The sequence below is a fragment of the Coregonus clupeaformis genome, chromosome 20 (genome assembly GCF_020615455.1).
Source record: "Coregonus clupeaformis isolate EN_2021a chromosome 20, ASM2061545v1, whole genome shotgun sequence".
In the NCBI taxonomy this organism is placed as follows: Eukaryota; Metazoa; Chordata; class Actinopteri; order Salmoniformes; family Salmonidae; genus Coregonus; species Coregonus clupeaformis.
The window spans coordinates 38980159-39000403 of NC_059211.1; the positions used below are offsets into that span (position 1 = coordinate 38980159).

Below are 20245 nucleotides of genomic sequence, written 5' to 3' on the forward strand. Positions count from 1 at the left end.
GCTACAGTAGTTATTTAGCAGTTTGATTTGAGTCTAACCAGCTTGTCTGCTGTCCCCAGGACGGTACGCTGTTTGACGGGCGGCCGATCGAGTCCCTGTCGCTCATCGATGCGGTAATGCCGGACGTGGTGCAGACGCGGCAGCAGGCCTACCGAGACAAGCTAGCCCAGCAGCATGCGGCCCAGGCCCCACCGGTCAACGCCACCAACATGACGGCCAACGCCAAGAACGGAGAGAACACGGCCAACGGCGAGGAGAACGGAGCGCACGCCTTAGCTAGTGAGTCTCAGTCCACGGCCCTGGGCTTAGTGTTTATTAACCATAACGTACAGAGAGAGGAAGAGGATAATGTCCCTAAAAAAATGCTGCTATGAGTTCGCTCCTTATGGCTAGTTTGTGCATGTTCTGTTATTTTGAAAATCATTGTTGTGGTTGAGAATGTAATGTAAGGAGTCAATGCCAATACTGGATGTTTTGTTATTCAGATCATGCACATGCTGATGAGGTGCTCTCTGTGTGCCATACAGACAACCATGTAGACTTGATGGAGGTGGACGGGGACATGGAGATTCCCCAAAACAAAGCGATGGTGCTCCGAGGTCATGAGTCAGAGGTGTTCATCTGCGCCTGGAACCCTGTCTCCGACCTGCTCGCCTCCGGGTCAGTGTCTGTCTATCTCTCGCGCGCTCTTCCTTACTGTTACTGCTGACAAGGTTAATTTACTGCCAACACTGAGGAAGCTGAGATAATATCAGTCACTTTCAGAGGTTATTGCATTAAGCCCAAATAATTAAAGTCCTATTTCGATCTGTATCCTGGTTAGAGTTGCAAGATTCTGGTAACTTTCCCAAAAATCCCAATTTTCCAGAAATGCTGGTTGTAGCATCTGGATTTCCAACTTATTTCTTCCTGATTCCGTGAATCTTCCAACCGGGATGTCTGGAAAACCTGGGAATTATGGGAAAGTTAACATAATTTTGCAACCCTAATTGAATGAATACGTGACCCAGGACCTTTCTGTGTTTCTATTTTGTTGTTGTATTGTGCTGACTGTCCCTCCCCTCCCTGGTGCAGGTCTGGGGACTCGACGGCGCGGATCTGGAACCTGAGTGAGAACAGCACCAGCAGCTCCACGCAGCTTGTACTGAGGCACTGCATACGGGAGGGAGGCCAGGATGTCCCCAGCAACAAAGACGTCACGTCATTAGACTGGAATGTGAGTCAAGGGTCTACACACACACACACACACACACACACCCCTGCTCTATGTTCCCCCCTCACACATTCCATAACTTTATTTCCACTTGTGTCCACTGCTCCTGTTCTGAATGCTGTTACTAGGAGCCGCTTCAAACTGCTTTTATATTTTAAATATTTGAATTACTCCAAATATTTTTTAGGTGTGATATTGTTTAGTTGTACTGTGCCCTTGTTATCCTGGCAAGGGGACGTTTCATTGTGCAGAATGATGTGCCTATGCTGATGTTTAACTTAATTGATATGTATTCTACCTCTTCCCCCTGACAGAGTGAGGGTACGTTACTAGCAACCGGCTCATATGATGGATTTGCCAGGATCTGGACAAAGGATGGTGGGTTGCCTCTTTTTCCTGCTTTTTCAACTTAACATGTTGTCAGTTTCCGAAACTGTTGCCTCTCTAATATAAATGATTTGAACACTAGGTAATCTTGCCAGTACCCTGGGTCAACACAAAGGTCCCATTTTTGCATTGAAATGGAACAAGAAAGGAAACTTCATTCTTAGTGCCGGAGTAGATAAGGTAAGAACCCAACAGCCTTTTCTTTTTGTTATGAGCTCAAGACTTGAAATGCTATGATGACTCATTCACCTCTTCTGGTATTCAGGACTAAAATAACATTCTGTTATTCTCAGGCGTGTTCTAATTGAGATGTTTTTCTTTGTGTGCGTTTCTCCCTCCAGACTACAATCATATGGGATGCTCACACAGGAGAAGCCAAGCAGCAGTTCCCGTTCCATTCAGGTGCACTGAATTATCCAATGGCTTCTTTCCTGACTCTCCATTAACCCTTACTAGACATGTATCGGTACATACTTACATGAATATATACAGTAAGGGTATTTTTGTGCCGACTCATTCCTAGTTTCTGTCAAGCACAGAAAGAAAGAAGTAGAGTTCTATGTTGTTTATTCATTGCGTTTTCTTCCGCTCCTCCTCTTGTTGTGACTCAACAGCCCCTGCTTTGGATGTGGACTGGCAGAGCAACAACACGTTTGCCTCCTGCAGTACAGACATGTGCATCCATGTGTGTAAGCTTGGCCAGGACAGGCCCATCAAGACATTCCAAGGACACACAGTAAGTCAGCCCTATCACCCCACAGCCAATTTGTCCAGTTTTCTCTGGGTTAGAGGCGTTACCTCCTCTGTCTGTTCTGATAACTCTGCTCCCCTCCGCTCCAGAATGAAGTAAATGCAATCAAATGGGATCCAACCGGTAACCTGCTGGCCTCCTGCTCAGACGACATGACGCTGAAGGTAAGATATGAATTAAAACTGTCTAGCTACGTCCAGCACTCTTACACTTTAGTATTGTCAGTGTTGTTGATTACTGTCCCTGTTAAATAAATTATATAAATAGATGTGCACTTTGTAATGTTTTGCTCTGGATTATATACCAGAAATTCAAATAATTCATGTTTAGTATATATCACTCTATAATTTTCTTAGTTTCAATTGTGATGAATACCACTCAACAAATTGTCGACCTGAAAAATAAACCAAGTATAAAACCAACCAAATATTCTTATCTATCTGAACATTCAGCGTTTTGGATAGTCACCATCAAGTTAACAATCATGTAATTTTACCATGCTAGATCTGGAGTATGAAACAGGACACGTGCGTTCATGACCTGCAAGCTCACAGCAAAGAGATCTACACTATCAAATGGAGCCCAACCGGTCCTGGAACCAACAACCCCAATGCCAATCTCATGCTTGCCAGGTACTGAAACAGAAGCACTGCTGCGCCCTCTATGTGGGCATTCATTAGTTTGGATGTGAAAGCAGCATTACTGGCTGTGATAACAGCGATGTGGCCCTGTTACAGGGTAATAGACTGATGACTACACTGTTTCTGGGCCAGCCACACTGTCTTTGTGCCCTGAACCAAAATTCTTCACCTGAATTGCCCCAGTTTTCATCCTGCTGAATTGGGGCTTTATGTTTGAAGTCAGCTATGACTATGAGCTAAGTATTGCTTCTGTGGAAGAGGCAGAATCGATTAGTGTTTTTCCTGTGTTCCCTGCAGCGCGTCCTTTGATTCGACGGTGCGGCTGTGGGATGTGGACCGAGGTATCTGCATTCACACGCTAACCAAACACCAGGAGCCTGTCTACAGTGTGGCCTTCAGCCCTGACGGCAGGCATCTGGCCAGCGGCTCCTTCGACAAGTGTGTTCACATCTGGAACACGCAGGTACAGTCTGACACCATCTATCCCGACACTGTCCTGCTATCTGCCTTGCATGGAGCGGAGAACTGTTAGTGATATTACCTATTAGCTTCCTGTAGTTCTATGCAGTTAGTTACTTAGGTCAGTGGTAGTGCTTATTTTGGATACTTTAATTAGGCTTTCGAATGGATTTAAATCTAAGCAAGCTATGGTTTAGCCTGTGGCTTGTGGTTGTTGATCTGAGACGATAAAACTGTCTTCGCTTCCCTTTCCACAGACTGGTGCTTTAGTCCATAGTTACAGGGGGACAGGGGGAATCTTTGAAGTTTGCTGGAATGCAGCAGGTGACAAAGTGGGAGCAAGTGCATCAGATGGATCTGTGAGTACAAATATTTTAGCATTTTCATATACTTCATGAAAATAAATACAAATGTGTCAGCATAACATTTTTAAGGGTTTATCACTCTGAGATATACTGGTCATAATATATATTAAAAAGCCTATCTCTTGTTTTTCAGGTTTGTGTATTAGATCTGCGGAAGTAACACTGCTTGTTGGAAGCCATGGACCGACAATGAATGTGTACATAGCCAAAATAACTGTCCCTGCCCCATGTACTGCTAGTCCCTCTGAACCATGGCCGGCCACTACAGACCAGAAACAAGCACCATTAACCCCGACACAGCAGATTCAGGAGCAAGGACACAATCTGTGCAGCAAATCCTTCCAGAGACATTAAAGGGACACAGACAAAAAAAAACAAAAAAACAAGAAAAAAAAACAGATCCGTATATGTACCAAAATTTGGAAGCTATTTTGCTTTTTGATCTTTAAACCATGCTCATCAAGACAAAAAAAATTATTTTTAACTTTGTTGGTAGTTCAGTCTCTGTGTACAGACATATCGGCTTTCCCATCCTGCGGCAGGCAGTTAGGTTTTTAAAAATAATTTCAATAATTTCAGCGTTTAAGTTAATGTTTTTGGGTCACAGCTGCATGAAGTGAAGGAGTTCTCTTTTTATACACACTCACAAAACAGTTCTTTAAAAAAATTGTATTTGGTAATGTACGCTTTGTGGTTCAAAACAATATGGGGATTTTTTTTCAATTGTAGTTTTTACTGTTTACATCGGTTGTACTGTTGACATCTAAATGCAGTAGTTTTTATTATTTCCTCTACAGGAGACATTGATTCTCCTGACTTAATATTATTACAAATTAACATGGGTGCACATGAAAGAAGAGGCATTGTACAGCTGGATGCTTGAAAACCATTTTTATGGTTGGTTTGTGCACCCTCGATGGAGCTAGAAAAACGTTCCATGATTCCCCCCTGGACAAAGCTGTACTGCTGTAGCTATCATGTGGAAACATCCAGTATTGGATCGGTTAAAGAAGAGAAGCAGACGAGTCAGTACCCAATGACTGTTCCCCCCTCCAGTGTGAATGATTGGAACTGTGATGTCCACTGGACCTTTCACCACAGAGTGCTTCCACCTGGCAAACTGAGGCCCCTTTTACAACATATAGTGTAGCAAAAAGGGAAGACTTGCTTTAAGTTTTGTATTCTTCTAATGAAAACTTAGCTGATAATTTCCAGATACATTTCATATTGCTGATGTATCATTTGTCACAACAAAACATCCATTAGGCTTTTACTCAAAATGGTTTACATGTTGATTAGGCAAAGTTTTTCACTCAAGTCCCATAGATGATTTCCCAAACTAGATATTGACAGAGGTTATTTGGATCACAAGCAATGCTGTTTTCAGAGGAAATATATCATCTTAAAGCAAGTCTGGGTGTTGGGCAAGGAATCAGACATCATATGGAGTAACATACACCATATACATTATTTTTGTGCTGCTCAATATTTAAAAAGTAGTTCAAAAGAATTTGAAGCATATCCTTTTAAAGACGTGACACTGTGTGGTATCACACATTCATGTAAATGTATCTTTTCAAATCATTATGAGAAGAGAATTCCCCTAATGGACAGTAATCAATCAATAGTTGAAATCATTTTTGATGACTTTCAACAATCCTAATTTGAAATGGGAGTAATCTGAATATTCACCAATTACATTCTAGATATCCTGTTAAATGTAGTTTTTTGTTTGTTTTTTTTAAACAAAGCCGTATTATTTTACAGATGGCAGAATGAGGTTTTGGGTTGATGGAAATGTGAGGATCCAGCAGCAACTGTGATGGCCAGGATTCCTTGTTCCCCTGGTTTAAGACATATGTTAGCGGTTAATTTTTTGGGATATCACTACACGTATAGGGGCAGATGCATGGGCCCATATGAAGCCTACTCCTGGTCTCAAAAAGCACTTTCAATTGAAACATTGAGGATGTTTATTATTAGAGTAGGTTTAATCAGAGTCTGTGCAACCAGCCCATAAATGTGCATTTTATACAGAGTGTAGTCCTTTTAAATCTGTAAAAACTGTCTACTCTAAGTAGATTGTACCATCTGCACACTATTTATTATACAGTCTTATGACAGTGGAAGGTTATTTTAGGTTTTCTTTTATGATAAATCTGCTGTCCTAGTGTCTGCTTTGCCCTTCATTTTCACTACCTGAATTCTAATCATATTCTTATGATGTGTATGTCCTCAGGACATTTTGTACTCTTTTAAAACTTTTGTAATTCATATTTCTTTGTAGCCTAAAGGAGTAAAACGTAAGATTATTGGAGATAATCAAGTACAGTATGGAGTTCCAGTTAATGATTCTTTGGTTCCACATTGCATCATGAGTGCCCACACCCCACCCATGGTTTCTCAAGTCAAAATGTGTTTTTGCAGATTCTCCTTGCATTGCATTGATCTGTTGTAATTTGAACCAGATCTGAAAAAAAGTCCAGAATAAAATATATTTTGATATTTATATAGCTTTTTTATTGGATTTTCCCCTTGTTTATCTGTTTATTCTAAACATGTTCTAAAACCCCAAAGTCAAATGTGTAAGCTAGTTAGATACATAAATATGAAAGCATTATTTGTGGGGAAAGAAGCTGTAGGCAACTTTTCAATACGGTGATCTCAGACATCATGCTGTGGCATCATACCAGTTATTGGCTGTTTTGATGACGCACCAGTCTGTACATTTAAAATAATTGTATATTCTCTGGTTATGCTGTTAAACAATGCATATATTGAGCTGTAAAGACTCCCTAACAGCATGACTGCTGGTAATTCAATACAGCCCTCTGAAAACAATTACATGGAAACAAAACTTAGACCTAGATTCAATCAGATCAAGCGTTAACTGGCGATGGCAGACACCCTCATAGTGTATGTTTTGGTGATGTCGGAGGTGGAACTGCATCGGAGCCATCAAATCGGTGAGCAGCTGCTCTTCCTCCATTGTCACAAAGCCACACCCGCCCAACTCTCTTTAGAAGTTCAGAATAAGAAAGTGTAGGCTATATTGAAATAATGACGCTCAAATTGAAAATCATTAAACTAAATAATGAGGATTTCTATCATCCTAATGGAGGTGTAGATTACATCTCATATTCCAGTGTTCCAACTTGTAAACAAGGCTGGATTTCTGTTAATGCGACTTCGTGCAGCCAATGGCAATGTCCACTTTAGGTGTAATGCATGGAGCCATTTTTGGATTTGACAGCTAACGCAGTTCCATCTCTGCCACCGCCAAAACAACCGCTATGCGGATGTTGACTAAAGCGGATCTAATTGAATCGAGCCCTTTACAGTACATGAAATAGTTGACCGTAGGAGACATCCCTGATGCTGTTAATGTTCGAGAGGAAGCTGCATGAAGTCCATGAATGGGCAAATGAACACAGCATTGTAATCACCACCACACGGCTCCCAGGCTCGTGGCTACCGTCTATCCTTCACAGTAGTGCTCAGCTCAGAGAAGAGTTGGCGAGGAGAGGTTGGGAGGAGTGCTGTAAATTGTGCTCTGCTATCTCTACGATGCTCTGGATGACATCGTAGGCCACAGCGAACAGGAAGTAAACAGGCAGGGTCCAGTGGAGTTGGAAGACCCGCTGGCCCACGGGCAGAGGCACAGTCAGGTGTCTGGGAGGAGAGGAAGAGATGAGAACCTGTAGGAACTCGTTTTCTGTATCACTGATAAAACAGTAGGCTACTCACTGAAATCGCTCTGATCTGGAGGCTCGCAGCATCACAAAGATGAACAACCCAACTTCAGTGTTCAAAGAGAAAGACACCACTTTGTCCAACATCACCACAAATCCCTAGTTAAAGGGTACACATAAATATAGCTTGCTGTATTATCCTTATGTTCCTACATACCATAATAACTGGTTTGGATACTTGATAAGCATAGCTCATGCGAATAGTTTGAAACAGCAATCAAGCACAAATTCCTACTCTTGCCTAGATCCAGTTAGAAATGAAGTGATAGGAACAGGTGACTCATTTTATTTTGCTGTAGCAGGATGAAGAATGAGGCACTTACCCTTGGATCACACGAAGAGACAATAAAAATGATTCCAAATGCAAGCAGAGATATGAGCCCATTGGCAAGGCTGTCAAGGAGAAAAGACAACATGGATTGTTTGGTTAATATCATGAAATCAACTTAATTAGTAAAAGTAAGCATCCTGAATGCTTCATAACCGTTTCTATTACAGGGGCAGAGAAATATTCTATTTTTATGGGAGTGGTAATGGTCAGCGAGTGAGAAAGCAAACGGCCTGTGAAATCATCTTGTGATGGGAGGAATTCAAAACCAGACGGAGAAGTAGAACTGTATACCCTCTTGAACTGCATCTGTGGAAGCTCTGTGGTAATGTCCTCTCCCAGACTTTAGACATCGATTCCAACTTTGTGTTCCAGTGTGAGTTCACAAGTCCATCAACTGAAACAAAACAACCAAACACAATGTACCTACAAGGCACGAAATCTACAGCTTCTTAAAGCCCTGGGTTTATACAATTGTACATGTAAATACATGCAATTGGTATTTTTCATGATTCATATCATTGAGTATTTTGTTCCCTCTTGACTGGAAAAAGGAGAGATAATGATGCCACATAGCCACATCAATGAAAGGCATAATTGTGCTACCGTGAAACGTGATTTATTGCAGATATTTTGAAAATAGAGATGTTATGCTGAATCATTTAAATTACTTTCTCAGCCTGAGCCAACTTAACATTTAGGAAAATTATATTATATTCATTGTTCATCTTATTTTCCTAATTTTCAGGCCTAAAAACATAAAAAAACAAGTCCCTCTATTTAGCTAAATATGACTATATATTAACATTAATTGTATAACCCCTTTACACAGATAAAACTGACTACCAGTAAACAACCGACTAACAGAGAGTGTGGTCACATAAGTACATCGTATATGAGGTTAGACCTTAATAGCCATTGGTGTAGGCGAAGGGATTTGCATGTCAATGTCTCTAACTCATGCTATCAAAAATGTATTCCCCCCTCTTCAGAGAACATTGCCATGCATAGAGAACAGCAGGGATTGAGATGTATTAAGAGGGAACATACTTGTGTGCTTCATGGCAGATCCCATCACCAGAAATGACACTGTTATACTGATAGCAATAAAAATATGGATCAGCTCTGCCACCCAAGAGTAGTGATGGTACTTCAGACTGATTATCTGTAGAGTGACAACATGACATGTGGTTAGTGTTCTGTAACCTATAGGCATCTATCTAAATCATCCATTTAAAAAGACAGATGGATATTGACACAAAATTAATAAAAAGTAAATGAAACTATGATCTGTCATTATTTTGTATTGGCTCTCACAATCCATACACATATTCAAGTCCACACTAAAGACACACCTCTTCACACAGGCTTACCCAGATTCTCTGTTGTCTTAGCTTTTATCCTCTGTCTAGTCACTTCCCTGGTTAGTCTGTCATCCTGTTTTGTGTTCTCCCTGGTTAGTCTGTCATCCTGTTTTGTGTTCTCCCTGGTTAGTCTGTCATCCTGTTTTGTGTTCTCCCTGGTTAGTCTGTCATCCTGTTTTGTGTTCTCCCTGGTTAGTCTATCATCCTGTTTTGTGTTCTCCCTGGTTAGTCTGTCATCCTGTTTTGTGTTCTCCCTGGTTAGTCTGTCATCCTGTTTTGTGTTCTCCCTGGTTAGTCTGTCATCCTGTTTTGTGTTCTCCCTGGCTAGTTTGTCATCCTGTTTTGTGTTCTCCCTGGTTAGTCTGTCATCCTGTTTTGTGTTCTCCCTGGTTAGTCTGTCATCCTCTTTTGTGTTCTCCCTGGTTAGTCTGTCGTCCTGTTTTGTGTTCTCCCTGGTTAGTCTGTCCTTATGTTTAGTCTACTTTTATATAACTACTCATTTTAATGTGTGATTGTACTGCTTTTTATCCTGTTAATTATTTTGTGTATGTAAACTGACTTAGGTTGTCTTGAAAAGCGCTTAAAATTAAATTACACAATGTATCAACATCATAGGAGTTTGTCTTCTGGAATGGAGTCTAGTTCAGAGTTTGAATATGTAATTGGCAGACTAGAAACATAATACAAACATCCCTTTTAGACCTAGCAAGTGAAGTACACATTTGTTGTTCAGCAAGCACTATTCAATGATCCACAAAATGTCGGTAACACCAAGAGGGCTTTGGAGTATAATTCTACTTGAAATCTAACCCCAGCAAATCCAAAACCCCCTGTCAAGCTACACATTATGCACAGTCAATAGGGGGAGATGGATGAGGCGAGGATTCTGTTTACTCAATCTTGTGTATGAAACTTAGATATATTACCAGTTTAATTCATTATTGTGCATATATGCATGTACATTCAGAAGACATTCTAAAGAAACAACATGCAATTTGAACCAAGCACCACTAGATGACACTAAAGATGTTCATGATGAAATCTACAGATAACTGCCAAAATAAAGGAAACACTTGAGTAAATGAGGGATACAAAGTATATTGAAAGCAGGTGCTTCCACACAGGTGTGGTTCCTGAGTTAATCAAGCAATTAACATCCCATCATGCTTAGGGTCATGTATAAAAATGCCCAGTTGCCCATTATTTTGGCTAGCATGGCTAGAAGAAGAGATCTCAGTGACTTTGAAAGAGGGGTCTCAAAGGAGCATAGGGGGTTTACAGTGTGTGTGTGTGTGTGTGTGTGTGTGTGTGTGTGTGTGTGTGTGTGTGTGTGTGTGTGTGTGTGTGTGTGTGTGTGTGTGTGTGTGTGTGTGTGTGTGTGTGTGACCAGATCTCAACCCAATTGAACACTTACGGGAGATTCTGGAGCAGAGCCTGTGACAGCGTTTTCCACCACCATCAACAAAACACCAAATTATGGAATTTCTCATGGAAGAATGGTGTCGCATCTCTCCAATAGAGTTTCAGACACTTGTAGAATCTATGCCAAGGTGCATTGAAGCTGTTCTGGCTCATCGTGGCCCAATTACCTATTGAGACACTATGTTGGTGATTCCTTTATTTTGGCAGTTAGCTATATAAACTGTACATATCCATACATATGAAATGACATCTGAAAATAATAAACTATATGTTCAATAATGCCAAAATCACAGGTTGATTCCACAGACAATACTCCCCTAATCCAAAACCCTAAAAAGTGGTGCTATGATAAGGACCTTACAGTGCAGGCCTCAACCCCTACCTGTCCTATATGATCTGTCTTGATAGTCTCCACATCAGCTAGCAGGCAAAGTCATAACATCTGATTTAAAACCTAACCCTAACCTTAACCACACTGCTAACCCTAATGCCTAACCCTAACCTTAATAAAGACCAAAAAGCAAATGTTTGTTTTCATGCATTTTTACGATATAGCCAATTATAACTTTGCAAATCATCAAATCGTATTTGTTACATGCTTCGTAAACAACAGGTGTAGACTAACAGTGAAATGCTTACTTATGGGCCCCTCCCAACAATGCAGAGAGAAAGAAAAAATACATAATAACACAAGGAATAAATACACAATTAGTAACAACGGCTATATACACGGGTACCAGTACCGAGTCAATGTGCAGGGGTACGAGGTAATTGAGGTAGATACAGTTGAAGTCGGAAGTTTACATACACCTTAGCCAAATACATTTAAACTCAGTTTTTCACAATTCCTGACATTTAATCCTAGTAAAAATTCCCTGTCTTAGGTCAGTTAGGATCACCACTTTATTTTAAGAATGTGAAATGTCAGAATAATAGTAGAGAGAATGATTTATTTCAGCTTTTATTTCTTTCATCACATTCCCAGTGGGTCAGAAGTTTACATACACTGAATTAGTATTTGGTAGCATTGCCTATAAATTGTTTAACTTGAGTCAAACGTTTCGGGTAGCCTTCCACAAGCTTCCCACAATAAGTTGGGTGAATTTTGGCCCATTCCTCCTGACAGAGCTGGTGTAACTGAGTCAGGTTTGTAGGCCTCCTTGCTCGCACACACTTTTTCAGTTCTGCCCACAAATGTTCTATAGGATTGAGGTCAGGGCTTTGTGATGGCCACTCCAACACCTTGACTTTGTTGTCCTTAAGCCATTTTGCCACAACTTTGGAAGTATGCTTTTGTCATTGTCCATTTGGAAGACCCATTTGCGACCAAGCTTTAACTTACTGACTGATGTCTTGAGATATTGTTTCAATATATCCACATACTTTTCCTTCCTCATGATGCCATCTATTTTGTGAAGTGCACCAGTCCCTCCTGCAGCAAAGCACCCCCACAGCATGATGCTGCCACCCCCGTGCTTCATGGTTGGGATGGTGTTCTTCGGCTTGCAAGCACCCCCTTTTTCATCCAAACATAACGATGGTCATTATGGCCAAACAGTTCTATTTTTGTTTCATCAGACCATAGGACATTTCTCAAAAAAGTACAATCTTTGTCCCCATGTGCAATTGCAAACCGTAGTCTGGCTTTTTTATGGCGGTTTTGGAGCAGTGGCTTCTTCCTTGCTGAGCGACTTTTCAGGTTATGTTGATATAGGACTCGTTTTACTGTGGATATAGATAATTTTGTACCTGTTTCCTCCAGCATCTTCACAAGGTCCACAAGGTTGTTGTTCTGGGATTGATTTGCACTTTTCGCACCAAAGTACGTTCATCTCTAGGAGACAGAACGCGTCTCCTTCCTGAGCAGTATGACGGCTGCGTGGTCACATGGTGTTTATACTTGCGTACTATTTTTTGTACAGATGAACGTGGTACCTTCAGGCGTTTGGAAATTGCTCCCAAGGATGAACCAGACTTGTGGAGGTCTACAATTTTTTTCTGAGGTCTTGGCTGATTTCTTTTGATTTTCCCATGATGTCCAGCAAAGAGGCACCGAGTTTGAAGGTAGGCCTTGAAATACATCCACAGGTACACTTCCAACTGACTCAAATTATGTCAATTAGCCTATCAGAAGCTTCTAAAGTCATATAATTTCCCAAGCTGTTTAAAGGCACAGTCAACTTAGTGTATGTAAACTTCTGACCTACTGGAATTGTGATACAGTGAATTATAAGTGAAATAATCTGTCTGTAAACAATTGTTGGAAAAATTACTTGTGCCATGCACAAAGTAGATGTCCTAACCGACTTGCCAAAACTATAGTTTGTTAACAAGAAATTTGTGGAGTGGTTGAAAAACAAGTTTTAATGACTCCAACCTAAGTGTATGTAAACTTCCGACTTCAACTGTATGTACATATAGGTGGGGATAAAGTGACTAGGCAACAGAATATATAATAAACAGTAATAGCAGCATGTGACGAGTCAAAAAAGTTTGTACAAAAAGGGTCAATGCAGATAGTCCGGTTTGCTATAGCGCCCCACATTGGAGGTGTCACATCTGAATTTATTGATAAAAGTCACCTTGTCCTAGAGATTTACACGGTTATCAAAACGTCATGCCAGGGTAAGCCTACACAAAATACAGCCCTTATTTTAAGTGTTTCTAAAATCCCCTAAGGGAAAAATGAATGGTGGAAAAACGATTGGAACAATTTCCTTGTTTGACCACTAGGTTTTATGGGTATTATGACTCATACTGTGGTACTCTATAGGTTAACTATTTAACTAGCTATTTAGCAGCTGGCCCATCTAGTGGAAATCGCTCAGTTCTGCCTCCAGGGCAAGATTTATGACAATAAACATCAACCTGTCATCAGCTAGCGCTTACTGCTATCTTTAAAATGGCAGTAGTACCTGGACTAGAATAAGAATCAGGTTAATATTCAAAGCCAATCTGCTCTTCCTTCACCTTGCCCTGGATAAAACAGAGCAGAGAGCTGCGGGCCACAAGGAGCCACTCTTCACATCTACTCCAAGGTGACGTTTGAAAGGCCACGCTTCACTTCAGGGACACATTGTGTTATGGCATTACAGGCTAAAACAGAAAGTGTGTTTTGGCGATAAGGAACAGCACTGATCTTTAGAATCAGCCCTCCAGGCACTGAGCAGACTGAGTTCAAAGACAGGGTTCTGGGTTTCTGAAAATATCTTTAACAATAATAGTAATGCAGGTTTTCTTCCTCCCTCTCTCCCACCATGGTGCATACTGTACATTTGTATACAGGATGTATGCGTTGAGGCATACAGTAACAGTTTTAGTATGTTTGATCAGTTGATCTGCAAGGTAATATGATTTAAATCGTTTAGAGCATCAGTGTCCATACATTCACTTCTTATTCCTGCCATTTAATCAAAAATATCCTCCCAGATAGTGATAAAAACATGGTATGAAGCCTTGTCCATATTTTATGTAATTTCCTGGCATTGTGGTATTAGGTTTATGTCCCATCATAAAGCCATACAAGGACGTCTGAACAATACAGTACAATAAAGTACAGTGCATCTCATCATCTAAAGAAGCTCAAAGGAGACCATAAACAACATGGCCTGTTCTTAGCCTTTTCTTCAATGTAGTGATGCATGAGTTCACAGAATCTCAGCCTCACAAACAAACACAAATGGATTTAAACCATCAGGGACTTCGAGAGAAGCAGAATAAACTGTTGCATGACATATCCTACTGGGTTTGACCCTGATGGCATGAACAGAATGCATTTTGAACAGCAGTGAAAGCATCTTTCTCCAAAACAAAGGCGAACTGAATGGTGTGGAGTGCCAACAGTCCGCAGAGAAAAGACTGAACGCCTCGCTGCCCCTAAATTAGATCACACATTTTCTTGCTCATGGCAGTGTCTCACTGCGTGCCCCAAGGCACACTGCTGGCCAGATTATTGTTCAATGGCCGGCTTTCTTTTGCCCAGACAGGAAACCCTTACACCAGGAATTCTAAAAACATACAGTATTAGACAGAGAAAATAGCTGATTCTCAGAAACAATTGACATCCCAAACCCAGTGTCTGTGAAACAAAGGCTGTTTGCTAAATAAGCAAAATAATCACGGAAAAAAATTGATACCAATATACTGAGCCTTATCAGGGATGTAAGATTGTTATAGAGCTCAATTAAGACAAGAAGACATTGCAGTGGCATTAAAAACATGCTTCTTCTCACATGGTCAAAAAAATCACAATGATGTTGGGTATTGTTAAAACTATGGCATTAGCAGACTACCAGAAGTTTGAGGACAACCAAGGACTGTAAATGTGGTGGAGACGTTAAACTGGGAAGTGTGACCTGTAACTTTTAGTGTAGAGGCCACACTGGCAATGAGAAGACCAACAGGATCGCCTACTACACCAGATTCACTGTGGATGCATCATTTATGTCAGCTTATGGAGAGTTCTGAAATACATAATATTACTTTATAACTTCACAAAAGTCAGCGCTTGGGATGTTTCCAAAAATATTATGCAGGCGCTTTATAACTGTTGATCTCTGGAGAGGAGTGAAATTATATTCATATCTGAGAAGCATCACATTTGGAAATGTCATTTTAATATGCATTGTCTCAGACTAAGCGTGTAAAGCGTCCACTAAAGCAGGGTATTATGTCTTCACTTGATTAGAAGTGAGTAAACCTTGCCCTTTAGTTTCTCGTATGAACATGAATTTGGGTTAGGCTACTCTGAGCAAGGCTTAAGTCAAGAACTTTTCCATTGCTCCTGATAATCTGTCTCAGTGTCTGGATGGCTTCCAGATCAAATCATACATTTGTTCATGGACTACACATCAAACAGACTCAGACAGCCTTTGTGGTCTACATTACTATCACTCCTCTGTGATATAAGTCAAACGGTTGAGCACCCCGGCTCAGAGGGAGATAAGGAATATCTCTGCTATGTGTAGACTATGGTTCTTGAGTAAAATGGCCCAAAATAATATAGATCTTTGGGAAGCGAAAAGTTGAATAGTCCTCCCAAGTTTCATCTGGGGATTAATCAGAGGGAATTTTGCTTGAGGACAAGTTCCAAAAATGGAAAGCCCATGAGGTGTTGCCAGAATATGGAAGAGGCGGCTCTCTGACAAATGGCAATGTAGGTGAAATTAAGGATCTTGAAACCATAAATACTACATAACCCACTTCTGCAGTGCCTCCAGTAACAGAGATGCAGACAAAGTTATACCTCGACTCAGGCTTCTTCATAACTCTGCGTAAATGCCCCCCAGTTGGCTTGGAAAGACAGTAGATCTGCTTCTCTCTGCCTCCGACAAGCCCTAAAGGCTGTGTAGCTCAGATATATTTCCCTAACCAAGACTGAGATGACCTTTTGAGAAAGAACACACTGTGCGTCTTGCTGATGAGGATCTTCTTTCAATTTAGCTGTCGACATCAAAAGCCATTAGTTTCATATATCACCTACAGGTAACTGCCAAAATAAAGGAAACACCAGCATAGTGTCTTAATAGGGCCTTGGGCAACTGAGCTACCAGAGCAGCTTCAATGCAACAACATTCTTCCACGAGAAATTCCATAATTTGGTGTTTTGTTGATGGTGGTGGAAAACGCTGTCTCAAGCGCCGCTCCAGAATCTCCCATTCACAATCTCCCATATATATGACCTTAAGCATGGGCTGTTCATTTCTTAATTAACTCAGCGAACCACACCTGTGTTGAAGCACCTGCTTTCAATATATTTTGTATCCCTCATTTACTCAAGTGCTTCCTTTATTTTGGCACTTACCTGTACTTTGCTACACTACTCAGGTAATCTATATTGAAATAACAGCTATACTATTCTAACCTTAATCAAAATACACAATACACATTCATGCCAAGTAAATCTTTACTGGCCTTGAAACATTCCTTAGGTGATGAGGAAGACCACTGGCTAGTCAGAAACCGTCCACCTGATCTAACTAAAGACTTGTATTTTCTCACAAAAAGAAATCAAGCACATTGTGCTACGCTATTTAATATGGCATGGTTTCCATGGGAACCAAAACAATCTCAGCATGAAAGAAGGACTTAAAGGACACCAACTAGCTGGGATCTCTCTAGCTGTTTTCAATCAGCAGCACACTGTATCACTTTTAAGGTGAGATAAAGAAGGAAGGTAGAAGCTACGGGCACACTATAACGCATCAGCACATATAAAACAGATAGACCAGAGCCACAGACCCCGGTGCTGTAAGTAATAGATGCTCAGGGATTGCCAAGACCTCAAAAAATCTTCATACACTGCCAACATTCCTTGGATTTACTCTGGCTGTCTTGTCAATCTACAAATCGACTTTCAGCTGTCAACACTCATTTGTAAATCACATACTGCATTGATGAATTCAAATATTTACCTGAAATATTAATCTTGGCTAATTTTAGGCCCTATGAACACATCATGAAAGAACACAAATATTTTGGGGAAAGAGCCTGATGACAGCTGTCAATTTGTGTAGCTAAAATCCTACAGTTGTATAGTTGAAATTCTAAAACGTTAACCACATATCACTGGTGTTGCGAGCCCAAACATGGTCTTTCTCTTCTCTTGAGTTATTTACTTGACTTCTCCTCTGATGATGGTGGAAACATCCTGCTTGAACATAAACAGCAACATTTCCTATGGCTACGTCATAACAGATGATGACAGGTCCCATCATACCTCCTGCTGTCGCCTTCGGCTTTGGAAAATCTCATTAGGCTTCTTTTACACACTCATTTGCATAATCCCTTCCCATATTTTGCGGATTCAGACACTCAATCATCCGTAATTACATATACATCAAGGTTGGCACCACAGCGACTCGAATCAATGGCTTGTATTGTTGCTAAATACCACCGGGTGCATTCAGTAAATCAAAAGCTTTGTTGAACTTTGCTGTGATTTATTTGGCAGGTGGGATGGCGTGTTTTCCCCCTAACAGGGAGGGTCCTGGTGCAGCTTGATCTGGGAGCAGATGACCTCTGTGCTGGCGTCACTCCGGCTTGATCTAGTGGTTTACAGCAGAGGCGCTGCGGGGGGTTGGTGGTGGGTTGATGTACAGCTGATCTATGTGAGTGGGGGAGAACCAAAGTTCAGCCAACTTGTCTCAGGCCCATGAGAGCACTTCAAAGTTCTCCCCAGCTCCCTTTTTGAAAGTGAAGAGAACGCGCTTTGATTATCGATGTTGTTTAGAATTAGTCCTAAAGTGAGAAGGAAAACATTGAAATGGTGGATAATGGAAGACTTCATTGGAAATGTTTATTGATGAGCTACTTAGGGAAAAGGCCTTCATGAAGACAGACAACCCACTGGGCACAGATGTCAATTTAGTGTCTATTCCACGTTGGTTCAACGTCATTTCATTGAAATGACGTGGAAACAACATTGATTAAACCATTGTGTGCCCTGTGGGAGGGCCTTCATTTCACTACTAAACTGCTCGGGTTCTTAGGAAAAGCTACGTCCAGCACAATTGACTGACACGATTTAACTCCCAAGTTGATACAAATTTGAATCAAATTACTATTACAAAACTGGAACATGCTCTACAATCATCAAGGAAGAGGACACACAACTTGGGGGAAAGAACAGCAATTGTAGTATGCTACAATCCTCCGCAAATAATTTAACCTAAGCAGGAAGCCAGATACTTGTTCATCGACAGAATCCCACTCTGTGAAAGCTTTTACAAGAAACATCTCTAAATATGCCTTATGGGAGCAGCCTTCTGACAGCTGTTAGCTCCAGCCGCTTGTGTTTTAAATTTTCTCTGGCACCATATACATTTCTTCACACCAATCAATATTCATAAGGTGTCGGAGAGTATTTAAACTACTACTGAACATGGGCTTCATCATCAACTAGCTACCATCCTCAATAATCAGACAAGAGTGACAGGTGCATATGGGTTGACAAATCACTAGAACAAAACAGTCACAGTGGAGGGTGTTAAATGGCTCTGTTTATGTATGCCAGGTCAGTGCTATTGTGCTATACACTTAGTATCCACCAAGTGTACCAATTAGCACATTAGCCAAACCCTAGGTAAAGTAATTGCTGCATGTTTTCATTAGAGCCCCAGGAAGTCATTACTGGTTTATCTGAGCAGTTCCACTGTAAATGATTCAAAACATATCCTGATCACATCAAACCAGCACATCACCATCATAACCTATTATCTCGCCCTGTTCCGACTCACTGCACTTACAGAAACATTGGAGGGGGAAAGAGAATCAGTGGAAACAACAGGCACAGGGACCGCACTGGGCTAGAGACACTCTTAATGCAGTCCCATTATCATACACGCTGCGGAGGTTAAATTGGCTTAATTGTTTTGCAGATGGAACAAGCCCAGCCTGTTTGTTAAAATGGATAATAGCGTGTCATATTCTACAGATTTGCCCTACCACGCTCTGTGAGCCTGACCAGGCCAAGTGATATCACAGGGTCAGCAAGAGGTGGCAGCATGAAAACACGTAGTCTCTTCAGACACCCATAAAACATACAGTACAGTAGATATACTCACACAGCTATGCGCAGTAGCAACACACTGAAACGATCCATCATTTAAATAAAGCTTGGTATCCACCTCAGGAGAAGTGCATGAGGATTACTGTAGCAGTGAATAATGTGTGTGCTGCTGAGGGAAGGAGACTGTGTGATGGGAGGACCAGTGGTCTGGGAAGCTGGATCACAATCTCTCCCCAGAGAGGCTGAGTTACAGCTGTCACTCATGCAGCTCTCCACTATTGTGAGTTGCCACTTAATCCCCATGGTTACGGTGGCAGGTTGAGTATGCTAGCAAAGTAACCCACGCATGCACTCACACAGACAGAAACATACACAGACACTGTTCACACACACACAGACTTGAGCGCATGCACGCACACACTCTCTCACACATACAAATTGATCTGCTGTATTGTCCAGAGGAGTACAGGGAGAATCTAAGTGAGGTTGGGCTGATAAAGGACCACTGGGGAAGGATTAGGAGCAGGCTAATTATGAAGTCAGCATACAGTACTGCCCCACCACCACTACCAATTTCAGGGTTCAGACAAGCCTCCTGACATTACAGTGCCAATCCACCCTGAGCCATACACTACACAGCGCTAACCCCTCCACAACCCCACCTCATAGCAGGCGACAGTGCTGTGAGGTTAGCTCAGGTCAGACTCTGCTAGAGAGGTTCAACCCCTGCAGATAAACTGATTGCATCCCATTTTTATTCCACATTAGGTATAAACAAAGTGATGGTGAGACATTAGAAGACACGTAGTGTCATATAGATATACAGCAGGAAATCAGGATTCATAATCATAAATAAACAGCAACAATGATATAAACCAAAGGTTGCTGACAAACGTTTGCCTCACATAACAAAAAATGGCTTATGCAGTCACTGGTAACCTGAGTAGAATCTATTCCATCAGAGTCTCCAGTCAGATGGTATTTAAATGTCTGTCCAGCTGAAGGTTATGTAATTAGGCTGTAGAGTGCTTGACTGGTTCATCTATGAGAGTGA

General features: G+C 41.2%; 2 protein-coding genes across 5 annotated transcripts in view; one reads left to right on the plus strand and one right to left on the minus strand.

Moving 5' to 3' along the window:
• LOC121533379 (F-box-like/WD repeat-containing protein TBL1XR1) overlaps window positions 1-6325 on the plus strand; it is a 45266-nt gene extending 38941 nt beyond the window's left edge. For 2 of the 3 annotated variants that reach the window (XM_041839266.2, XM_041839265.2), the window contains 12 exons: window positions 60-279; window positions 486-660; window positions 1075-1216; window positions 1528-1591; window positions 1683-1780; window positions 1942-2002; window positions 2215-2336; window positions 2441-2515; window positions 2856-2983; window positions 3290-3455; window positions 3709-3810; window positions 3950-6325. In XM_041839266.2, coding sequence (XP_041695200.1) covers window positions 60-279; window positions 486-660; window positions 1075-1216; window positions 1528-1591; window positions 1683-1780; window positions 1942-2002; window positions 2215-2336; window positions 2441-2515; window positions 2856-2983; window positions 3290-3455; window positions 3709-3810; window positions 3950-3976 — 1380 coding nt within the window. In that variant the 3' untranslated portion in view covers window positions 3977-6325. The remainder of the gene's footprint in view (window positions 1-59; window positions 280-485; window positions 661-1074; window positions 1217-1527; window positions 1592-1682; window positions 1781-1941; window positions 2003-2214; window positions 2337-2440; window positions 2516-2855; window positions 2984-3289; window positions 3456-3708; window positions 3811-3949) is intronic. The other variant, XM_041839267.2, reaches the window with a different exon arrangement.
• A 629-nt stretch (window positions 6326-6954) lies between these two features.
• si:ch211-51h4.2 overlaps window positions 6955-20245 on the minus strand; it is a 105303-nt gene continuing 92012 nt past the window's right edge. For both annotated transcript variants that reach the window (XM_041839269.1, XM_041839268.1), the window contains 5 exons: window positions 8947-9061; window positions 8191-8293; window positions 7892-7961; window positions 7564-7667; window positions 6955-7488 (listed from right to left, as the gene is read on the minus strand). In XM_041839269.1, coding sequence (XP_041695203.1) covers window positions 7314-7488; window positions 7564-7667; window positions 7892-7961; window positions 8191-8293; window positions 8947-9061 — 567 coding nt within the window. In that variant the 3' untranslated portion in view covers window positions 6955-7313. The remainder of the gene's footprint in view (window positions 7489-7563; window positions 7668-7891; window positions 7962-8190; window positions 8294-8946; window positions 9062-20245) is intronic.